Source organism: Euprymna scolopes, chromosome 14, assembly GCF_053919585.1.
Source record: "Euprymna scolopes isolate OS-2025 chromosome 14, ASM5391958v1, whole genome shotgun sequence".
NCBI lineage: Eukaryota > Metazoa > Mollusca > Cephalopoda > Sepiida > Sepiolidae > Euprymna > Euprymna scolopes.
The window spans coordinates 50,865,995-50,878,054 of record NC_136495.1 but is presented as its reverse complement, the minus strand read 5'-3'; the positions used below and the strand labels follow the sequence as shown (position 1 = coordinate 50,878,054).

At 32.3% G+C, this 12,060-nt stretch overlaps 1 protein-coding gene across 1 annotated transcript in view; it reads left to right on the top strand.

Moving 5' to 3' along the window:
* Window positions 1–1,421: 1,421 nt before the first annotated feature.
* Window positions 1,422–12,060, top strand: part of LOC145292994 (eEF1A lysine and N-terminal methyltransferase-like) — a 52,972-nt gene continuing 42,333 nt past the window's right edge. The window contains exons 1-5 of the mRNA XM_080139247.1: window positions 1,422–1,698; window positions 4,808–4,971; window positions 7,411–7,639; window positions 10,275–10,483; window positions 10,924–11,047. Coding sequence (XP_079995373.1) covers window positions 4,880–4,971; window positions 7,411–7,639; window positions 10,275–10,483; window positions 10,924–11,047 — 654 coding nt within the window. The 5' untranslated portion in view covers window positions 1,422–1,698; window positions 4,808–4,879. The remainder of the gene's footprint in view (window positions 1,699–4,807; window positions 4,972–7,410; window positions 7,640–10,274; window positions 10,484–10,923; window positions 11,048–12,060) is intronic.

Here is a 12,060-nt window from a genome sequence, read left to right as displayed (position 1 = left end):
TCCTGACTGTACTGACATGCGGAAGTTCAAGTGTAATGTGAACAGGCATCTTGCTTCTCAACTCCCTACATAGTATCCCTGTAAAGTTTGTCCCAAAAAGTAGCCCCCCCCCCCACATCAAACTGGCACTGTACCTTGTTTGGGGTGAACTGACAATAATAATAAAAAAAAAGTACCCAAATTCTCTTTTTGTGAATATTTTTTCAAACTTTTCAAAAATATCGAATTTTACTTTTTTGATGATTATATGCAAACTTTACAAAAGTAGAATCTGATTTTTATTTTTGAATAAACTACGACAGGTGTAATAACATATTCCACCAAAAAAAAAAAAAAAAAAAAAAAAAATTACAGAACTGGGTAGATGGGGTATTTTTTGTACAATTTAATGAGCAAATCATCTTCTATATAAATAAAACAGTAGATGCATGTGTGTGTAAATATTTAACCAATAAACTCTTCAAATAAAGTACTGGTCACATAACATTTAAATTATCAGAAAATAGCAATCATCATACTTCGAGGATAATTTATAACAAGTAAAATCTTTGTTTAGATGAATTAATAACGGGTACAAAAAGTAGGCAAAAAATGCAAAAATGTTCATTTTAACTTGCCGACATATTTTATATTAGTTTTACGCATGCGCAAATTCAATCATAAATGGTTTCATTTTAAATCTTTCTTGTTTACTTGTCGGGTTAGCTCAAACAGTAGAGAACACAACTGGAACGGTGGAACGCTAACTGTTTTTGTTTAGATTCTAGCTGATGGCACCCAATCATTTTTTTTAATAGAAAACATTTGAAAATTGGTTCTGTAATAATAAATATTAAATCTTCATGAATTAAAATATATTTAAGCGTATTTTAAAGTCGGCAAGGTCGCTCCTCCCCGCTAGTATATATTAAAAAAAAAAAAAAAAAAAAGCTTTTTCCTTATTACCTCGAATTCAAATATCGAAGTAAAACCGATGGTATCTAGTTAATTGTCATGTAGCAATAATGAGCATATAAAAAAATAACGTAAGGTAGAAAATTAATTATTAATGAAACCAAAACTGTTTTCGAAGACAATCAGCGAAAATTGAATTTTGTTAAATTGGCCTAAGATTTTCAGAAAATAATTACCTCTCTTGATACAGTTCGAAGTCTCCGGTTTGTTATTTTTATTTATTTTTTTTTTTTAGCAAAACTTAATTTTTGCTACTTTTCTTCGAAAACTATTTTCATTAATAATTAATTTTCTATCTCATCGTTTTTTTTTTTTCGAAATTTTTGGATATTTTCATTACTGTGACATGACAATTAAATAGATACCATTGGTTTTGAAATTAAATATGTACATTTTCTACGTTCGCTCTAACAGCGAAGAAGAACCAACTAAACATTAACATAAATCGGTGTCAACGGAAAAATTTTCTTCATTAAAATTTAATCCGTTTTTGAAGTTGGCAGTTGCATAGCATTTTTAAAATTTAGAATTTATCATCAATTTGATATGAATAAAATTATGCTATGAACGTCGTGTATGATTCGTAGAATAATTTTGTGTATAAATAATGAGATTTGCAACGTAATCGAACAATATTATCGATTAATAATAGCGGATTTTGTTTTGTAATTAACTCTCTTATCGGAGGAGTCAAAAATGTCATCAAACATGGATTCCTGACGATTGTCTCAATTAAAGAAAAAGGTGCGTAAAGACTTTATTTTTAAAACTTTGCTGTTATTATTTATAATTTTATGCAAACAAAATTACGTTTAACATTATCCTATGTTTGCACGTCATGCATATTGTTTTTATAAATACAAAATATCGAATTTCTTACTTTTATCTTTACGCGGCTTGTACGCGTTTCTTCTAACACGTGCTTGTCCCTGTTAGTAGCATCATCAGTCCCTCTTCCATTTATTGAAAATACTAATCGAGGGTAAACATTGGCATCATTTTGATAACCTAGGAACTGTCTCGGTTGTAATCTTTGCAAGAATGATGTACAACTCGGCCCTTTCTCCCAGGTATTATCTCCTAATAGAGTGTTCGTTTATTGAGAATGCAGATGGATGGATCGGTTCTTGCCTATTTTTTGAACCCAACAAATGACTACCTCCTTTCTCGTGGCCTTGTTCCACACCTGGCTGCAGTGGAGAGTGAGCCAATCCTTATCAGCCAGGTGTATATTCTTATTGTTTAGGTAGGCCAGGGGCGCAACTTAACTATTCCGTCTAAATGAGGCATGGTCTAGTTCTATTCGAGGAGGCTATTTTTCCAGGTAGTATCTCCTCCTTCAGGAGTGATTTGTGTTTCATGAGTTCATTTTATAGAATTCCTCCTCACATCTACAACCAATCGAGAGATTTTTTTTTGTGTGGTTAACTTTTAATTCTATTTAAATAATATCGTTTTTAACGGCTAAAACTACGAAAAATAAAGTAAAAGAAAACAAACTAACAAAACTGGTTTTGAGTTAAAGACGCTTAGCTAAATTACAACCTCCACAATGAGATTGTACTTTTATTAGGATGACGTGTGAACACACTAAAAAATTTGAGAAAACAAATAAACAACAACAACTATTTTAGAATTTAGAATTGACCATGTAGTGGTAACTCAGGTCTCATAAGATCCATTTTTCTACCACAAATAAAATCAAATCAAATCAAACATGTGAAATAAAGGTGTTTATTTACACAAAAATAACAAGTAACAAACGAATCATTTTTTAGTGTCCAAAAGGTGTGTCTGGATAGACAGTTCTTGCAAATGTGAAAATTATTGAGACTGTTCATTGTTTTGACAAGAAAAGGCAGAGAGTGTCCTTTGTTTTCTCAGCGAGAAAACAGGCTTACTTTTTGTGTGTGCTAGGAGAAATAAAGAAGGTAAGGTAAAACTATACAAACACCGTGACAGCGAATTAACCCTACCCCTAAACCTAACCCTAAACCCTAACCCTAACCCTAACCCTAACCCTAACCCTAACGCTGTCACGGTGTTTGTATAATAATACCGAAGGTAAATGTCCTTGCATGCGGCTTAATATTTGTGTTATTTATAAAAACAATATGCATGACGTGCAAACATAGGATAATGTTAAACGTTATTTACTGTGTGTGTGTGCGTGTGCATGCATGTGGATGAGCGCTTCTTCTCTGTGTGTGTGCTTGCATGTGGATAATTGTTTTGTCATGCTGGCAGAAAAATACATAGCAACGGAGTCGTTGATGTGAATAATGAAGTGAGTGAAGAGTGAGGAACGCAGAGTGCGGAGCGCGCCGAGTGAGAGTGAGTGAGTGAATTCATTTAAGTATTTGTTGATCGGCTCCCAAGCGATGTGAGAAAAAAGGTTTTGAAAATTAAATCTTTCTTCGAGCGTTGATTGGTTGAAAAATGCACTCTTTTGTCTCAGTATGCTTTCAACTACGTCCGCTGAACAAAACGCATTTTAAGTTTTGTTCCCCGCAGAATTTGTGTGGGTATATTTAAAAAAAAATCTTTGCATCTCTGAAATTTATCTTTTTTTTGTTTGTGCATGTAATTGGGTTTTAATTTATTTATTTTTTATTTTTAGAACAAGAAGTGAATGTTTTTTTTTTTTTTTTTTTTTAGGTCTGTTTAGCCGCACAACTATTTTTTTTTTTTTTTTTGCATAAAATCATTACCCAACCTTTTGACAAGATAGCGCTTGAACGACATGTGACCATTTTAGTTAAATCTTAGATGTTACATTGATTTGTTTAAAAGAAAAATTTTTTTTATAGATTTTAGGTTAAGGGAGCCCTTTTCAGTTGTTGGGTCTCTTACCATACTTAGGGTTACTCGTAGGGTTAAAGGAGTTTTTTTTTTTTTTTGTTGCTGCTGACCCCCAAAAAATACAATTTTCTCTCTTGACAAAACAAAACAAAAAATGTTGGTTATATGCCCTTAAAATAATATCTGGTTTGACGATGGTCCACAAATTGGTAATCATCTTACTTTAAAATTATATGCAAAACTGATTCCCCATATTAAATTCTAATATATATATTTTGTTGATTATTTTAACTACTACTCCCATCTTGCTTGTTATTTTCACAACATTTCTGACACTCTCCAAATGCATCTTTTGAACTTTGAAATATACAGAATTTGAACTGAACTGTTTATTTAATTCATGGAAGAGCAGTGGTCAAGTGGATAATGATGTGGATCTATGACTTGTGCCACATTTCAAATGCAGTTGGTTCCATAGTATAATTTTCACTTATGGATGTTGGCAACCTTCACATAGTCCCTACCTGATTCTAGAAAGAATTGGCGAACTGATGCCAATAACAGAATTAAGACAGTCATATGAATTTATGTAGATTAGGTAGATAGATTATTATCATTTTATCAGATACAATCGAGTGAAAATGTTAATTAAGAGATCAATAGCACAATAATTAAAGGTGTTAGTTAACAATCAGTTTTAAGTGACAGTCTTTTCGAGGTTAGAGGTTCAATCCTTACTACAGGTGTAAGAATAATGGAAATATTAATATTTCCATCTGGTTGAAGCTGATGCAATGAGAACAATCTACCTATGTGGATTAAATAAAGGGTTCAGTTTGTAATTCCGAATAGGTTCTTGAGTTTGACAAAGATTTCCAAGTTCGAAAAGATGCATCTGAATGTTGGTGTTTACATCAACCAAAATATTTAAATAATGATGACGATAAGAATAGTAATGCGAATAATCCAAAGCAACAATCGTCAAAATTACAAATGCCCCCCCCCCCATATTATTTCTTTTAATTTCTTTTTCTTTTTTTGAATTTTGCAGCATTTAGCTGAAAAAAAAGAAAGATAAAAAGACGTTTTAAAAGGCAGGATCTCGAAGACCATTTGTTCCAAGATGAATTTGCTACCCCGTGCGCATGCTGATTTCCGTTCCAATGCTTATTGGAATAAATTCTTCAAAACTCGTGGCTCAACACCATTTGAATGGTAAGAAAATATCAAAGAAACCCAAGATTTCTTTTTTACAGGTTCAAATTTTCCTGTATCCACTTTTGATGAATTCATTTTTGTCCCATCTTCTTCTTCTTTTATATAAAAGGCAGTTGTTTGTATGCCCAGCTAAAAGCAAAAAACTACAAAACAAACACACAAAAAGTTAATGTATTCTTGATCAGTGTTTCCCTGAATGAATAATATCTAAAATTTAGAAAAATACATATTTGCTCATATTTTTCAATCATGGAAAAGAATTGCAACAGAATTTGAATGAAACATGAGCGTCTTTCCAGTCCAAAGTTAGAACATCTGAAAGTTTAGGCTTTGTAGTACAAAGCTAAGTCAAAATAGAAACTTTGTTCAAATGGTATTTAATAGCCAATATATTAATTTCTTTTGTCTTAAAAATTGAAGAAAATTGGTTGAACACTTTTTATGTACGCATCGATAGAAATGGTGACGAGGCCAGGTTTCGACAAGGAAAATAAGTTTTTCAGTGTTATTATGTACTAATTTGGAAATAGAATGATCACTTGTTCTCAGGGGAATCTTTTTTATAAAGGAGAGTTGTTTATGTGTATGTTCAGCTAGAGAGGAATGGGCTTGACGGAGAAGAATAAGGGGGTTGGAGAGAGGAAGGAGTAAAATGAAAGAGATTGATAGAAGTTTTAATAGAACATGTTACACTTTTGTCCCAGGTATAGTTGGGTAGCCCTGCTTATTTATTTAATATCTCAAGAGAAAATTGGCCAAAAAATCAAAATTTTGATGATATAGATGTATCTGCTCTGGAGAGATGATGTATGATTTCTTTAAATAATGAAGACCTACTTATTGTTAAAGTCTTGGAGGAATTCTATGAAAAGTAAAAGTCTGAAAGTGAATGTTACCAATACCAAAATGATGATCAGCAGTTGTAGTGTTGGAAAGCTCCCAAAAACAAGAAACTTTCGCCACTCAATTAATTTCAAAACTATTGAGGTTAAACCTATTCAAATATAAGGGTTAATAATACAAACCGACTTATTCCCCTTTGCATCTTATTCACTTTCTTTGTATATCAGCCATTTAAAATTTAGACATGCTGAGTGCTATGGAAAGTGAGTCTGTTGCAATTCAATCTTTTTGTGGTAATTGTAACGATGAGGTACACAAGAAGTGTAGTGGAATACTGAAAGAAGATAAACAGGTTGTGTGCAAGAAATTTAAAGACAATGGACATGAATGAGAACTCAAATGTGGAGATAGTGTGCAAGAAATATAAAGTAGGAAATAAAAAACAAATGAAAGAAAAATTTGAAGTCTTTTTTGGTTCTGACTTTAAAAATCTAGCAAGATAAACTTTGTTAGATTAAAAAATAAGCAGTAAATTAGTGAGTTAAATGACACATGAAATGCTAAATAGTACTCAGCATGTTTAAATTTTAAATGGCTGATATAATAAAAAAAGCGGACAAGATGCAAAGGGGAATACGCTGATTTGTATTATTAACCCTTATATTTGAATAGTTTTGGCCTTAATATGTGGCGACCCATTGGTAAATAAAAAAGAGAAAACAAGCAGCAAGAACATTGACTTTTATATTTATTGACAATAACATGGTACAACAATATCACATCCAAATTGGCTAGTAAAAAGCAAAGTTTGACTTATCAGCTTAAATGGGTGCTTATTTAGAATTACACATAGTTAAAAAACAAAAAAATCTCTGTTGTACATACTTGCCATGAAAAAATGTCATATTCCAAAAATTATGTAATTTGATCGAGTACATTTTTCAATTAAAAAAAATAAAGGAGGAGGCTGGGAGTGGCCATGATGTTTAAAATTTTTTCAAACTTCAAGATTGACAGTTCAATTCGACTGCAGAGATTTTGTTTGTACTCAAAATAATTATGTTTTTAATTGCTAAAAATTGTAAAATTTGATTTTCTTAATTAAAAAAACTACTTGATTAATGTATGCGAATTTTAGAATATGACATCTTTGTTCCATGATAAGTACATATATCATAAAAAATTTTCTGTATTTTTGTTTTTTAATCAAGTGTAATTCTAAATAAGCACCCTTAAATGTTTTGATTTTAAAAATCTGACAAGATGACTTTATATGTTAGATTATTTACCCAGTAGATTGACTTTCATATTTATTGGCAATAAATTAACTTAAATTTATGACTTTGAAACTCCAACAAGTTAACTTTATATGAAAAACAGTAAAATGTTAAACTTGTTGAATATGTAAATGGCCGATATATAAAAAGGCATGATAAAAAACAGCAAAATAACAACCAGCAAAAAGATCAGTTTTCACATTTAAAAACAATCAACTAAATTTATGAAATGCCCTCTTATTGTTGGCTTGAAACGTAAAATGTATCTCTAACTTTCCAAAAGATCAAAATGAATTCTTGTCTATTTCCAAAACAGGTATGGTGAGTTTCCGGATCTGTGTACGTTGATACACAAATATATCAAATGCTCCGATAGGATCCTGATGGTTGGTTGTGGAAACTCTCAGCTGAGTGCTGACATGTATGATGTTGGCTATAAGAATATTGTCAACATTGATACGAGTGATATTGTCATTCGACAGATGATCAGCAAGAATCAGAAAGATCGACCAAATATGACTTTTCACAAAATGAATGTTATGAATGTAAGTTTTATTTGATGTTTGTTTCGTTCAAACCATTTTTCAACGTGCAATTAATTTGGCCAAGAAAATAAAAATATACAAGTTTTTATTATTATTACTATTATTTTTCCAATTTTAAGTTCTGCATCGTTACATTAGTATGTTCTTTACACTAAAAAGTAGAATTCACTTAAGTTTATTTCTGAAAATAATTATTTTAGCACAGAAGATTATCACAGTGGAGACATTTTTAAATAATGACCTAAAAATCTCAATATAAGGGAGATAATTCCTATTTAAACTTAAAAGTAAAAACGTGTTATTCCCCTTTACATTTACAGCTATTTTTTTTTTATCTCTTCATAACTTAAACATATTTAAAAAAAAAAATTAAATTGGTATGTACAGTTAGCATATATATATATAAAATATAGTCATCCACAAACTCATCAGACACAGTGAGTACAATAACTTCTGATATTAATCACTACTGATCATGACAACCCAGCACTGTATTTTCATTTTCTTTTTTTTTTTACATGGAACTCACCACTTATCAAGGCTCGGAGGCCACTCGGGGATAAGGGTTATTGCGTGTACAGTAATCAATGGGACAATATTGTAGTAATCGTTAGTAATGGATATCTGATAAAGTGTCTTACTTAAGGGGGCGGTTCATCAGGAACTTGTTTATGTTGGACTTGAAGACATCCAAGTTGTAGTCAGGTGGGAAACAGGCAAACGAAAGAGAGTTCCACAGGCGTGCACTTCTAAGAAAGAAGCTTTGTTCATGGAATCTACGTTTTGATTTAGGCACAGATAAAGAGTAGGGAAAATTACTGACATTGGTTTCAGCTAGACGGGCGGGTGTTTTTCGTGAAAGATTGGTGAAGGGAGACCAGACATTGGAGCTCAATCAAGCACTTCCCATGGAAGTAACGATAAAACAACGACATTCTCGCAACGTCCCTTCTGTGGGAGAGAGGTTGCAGGGAAGAGAAAAGGGCATCCTCCACTAGGCTATGAAGTCTATTTTGTACTCTGTCAAGGCAGGATATGCTGATTTTAGCAGCTCCTGCCCAGATATGGCAGCAGTACTCAATCCTTGGATGTACTTGGCTTTTATATAGATATCTATGGCAACACATCAAAGGCCGCTAATGACCAAGTTCTCTCTGATTCTCTCTCCTCTGATCTTGAGCGCGTGGTACAGTGGGGGAAGAGGTAGCTGGTTACTTTTAATGCATCTAAAACCAAGCTCCTATCTTTACATTATCAACGCTCTGATCCCCTTCTTGGATCAATTGAAATGGATGGCTCTCGACTAGGGGAAGCTCCATGCTTTGATAAGCTTCTTGACTTGACATTTACTCCTGACCTGAAATGGAACACATACATCAAGTCTATTGCTAAGGTTGCTGGAAAAAAATCTCAACATCAACGTACTGTACACGCAATAACCCTTATCCCCAAGTGACTTCCGGGCCTTGATAAGTGGTGACCATCTTGTAAAAAAAAAACAAAAAAAATAAACAAACAAAAAACAATATCTATAAATCACTGAGGAAGGTTGGAGTTAACTGAAATATTTGATTTAGATTATTTTCATTTAGTGAAAGAAAAATAATCTTTTACATCGTATTTGGTTTTAAAAATTGATTTCTTATATATATATATATATATATATATATATTAGTAATGAGACGATTCCAATATTTTTCCCGATTCTGTACAAAATTCCTGATTCCGATTCTTTATAAATTTCTAAATATTTTACTATAAAGTTATTATTTTATCCTGATTACTGTAAAAACACATCTCAAATGTGCATTTATTTTTTCAAACGTAAAAACACACTTGTAAGTGCGATTAAAACTTCCGGTAAGACTAAAATTTTTAGATCACATGATTTTAGTCTTACTGGAAGTTTTAATCAATAAATATTTATTATTTTATTATTACTACAAGCAATGAGGGGCATTTTATAAAAATAAAATAGATAATTAAAGGAATAGGTTTTGACATTGGAAAATAGGTTCAAATTTTCCCAATTCCGATACCCCAAAAAGCTCCAATTTTCCCGATTCCGATTCTGATTAATCGTCCCAACACTAATATATATATATATATATCTATATATCTATAAAAGTGAACGTGTGTGTCTGTCTGTCTGTGTACATTTCCCTACGCAATAACTCTGTCAATTTTTAGTCTATAGACTCGAAATTTGAAATACCGGGTACTGAGATTTGGGAAAATCGATGTGACGGGTGTCAGCCAGAAATTTGGCTGTTAAGGGGTCAAATTTCAACGATTTGACCTTTAAGAACTCTACCAAACTCCTCCGACAATTTTTGGTCTACACCCTTGAAATTTTAGATATAGGTTCCATGGACATGAATCTAACGTAATAACTTGATTTGAGGCCAAAACAATAAATTTTCAGGGGTCATAATAGGGGTCAAAGTTTAAAAAATTACCCCCTTTTTTTTTTGCTCAGCATACACCTCTAAACACCCAGGCAACGCCGGGCACCCATGCTAGTATATATATATATATATATATATATATATATATATATATATATATATATATATATATATGCATAATTTTATTTTTAAAATGAAATAAAGATGTTTATTATTACTATTTTCAGATGAATTTTGCTGATGGTGATTTCACAGCTGTCCTTGACAAAGGAACACTTGATGCAATAATGACAGATGAAAGTGACGAAGTGATGGCGGATGTGGACAACATGTTCACAGAAATTTCCCGTACGATGCGACTTGGCGGACGATATGTCATCATCTCACTCTTACAAAAACACATTCTTGAGAAGATCCTCTCATTCTTTACACAAATGTAAGTATAAAACTCCGTTTTACAACTTTGTATTGTAACTGAGAGAATTGCGCCATTATCAGATTGTCTTTTTAGTTAATGACTCAAGACTGATTGTCTCCCTTTGGCATCAACAGCATAAAATTGCTAAGTTAATTTTATTCTTTTAATAAAATTCTAATTGACATTTTCTGTTACTTTTTGGTGTACAATAATATTTTTCAATATCAAGTAAATACATAAAGTTTTGCTATCATTTAATTTTAACTGCAATATTTTAAAGGTACCTTTTTATACATAAGCATCCAATCTTGTACACTTTCTGTATAGACTTTCTGTAATGTACATTTCAACACATTTTTTGTGTTATTAAATAGAACTGTTTTAAATGAGATGGAACTAAAAAATATTCCATTCAAATTGTTTAATTTTTAGAAGAATGTCCATTATTTCTTATTCAGGGGTTATCCTGTTCGTATTCATCATATTGACATTACAAACAATCCTGATGTGAAGAAAGAGTTTTGCATGCCTGTCTTTGCGATTATTGTGACCAAATTTAAGAAAATTGAAGGCTTGAAACAGGTAAGGCAAGAATAAAGGTCGATACTCTTTCTCAATCTCTTTCAGATTTAACTATACATCACATCTTGAAACATTAGTTGAGCAGGAGATACCTACCGATAACAAATACAATAACATTGGGTTCAATACTGGATTCAGGGAGTAACAGAATTCCCCTTCATTCCTGGACAAAGCTGGATATTTCTGATAGTTTCTTATGAAATGGGAACAGATACATTGAGAATGTTTCCAAGGTTGCTGCAAAGAAGATGGGCTTTTTCTACCATGCTAAAAATTACTCTCATCAGAGAGTATCCTATATCTTTACAAAACTACAATTTGCCGATGCATAGAGTATTTTTGTCACATTTGAGCTGAAACATCTGCCACTAGTTTTTCACTCTTACACAAGATCCAAAAAAAGAATCTCAAATCTTACAAGTTTCACACTATCAGACAAGCTCCAGCCTCTGTCCCATCACTGCAATGTCGCATCCCTGTACCTTTTTTACAAGTACTTTAGTAAAATGCACTCTGATGATCTCACAGCACTCATGCTCTCTTAACATACATATTTCTGACTAACCCAACAAGCTGCAAACTCCCATCCCTATACTGTTGATGTCCATAGATGCCAGAAAGCCTTTTACTCTAATAGTTCCTTCCTTTGGACTTGGAATTCCCTCCATTTCCTGCTTCTTTGACTACTAACATGCAGTGTAATGTGAACAGACATTCTTCTTTGACTACTAACATGCAGTGTAATGTGAACAGACATCTCGCTGCTTAACTTCTCTCAGTACCCTGTTAGACATGGTCCCAATAGTAGCCCCTTACACCCAAGTGGCAATATGTCTTGTTTGGGGTGAAAATAAGTAAAGAAAAAAAAAATCCCAGTCTTCTGCAACAGTAGGTTGTATTGTTGTTGGGAGTCATTTCATCTCCACAGTAATATGATGAACTCTCACATAACTGATCGATTTGATATTAGATTTATAAGAGTGCCAGGACCCTACAAAAAATTTGAAGTGATT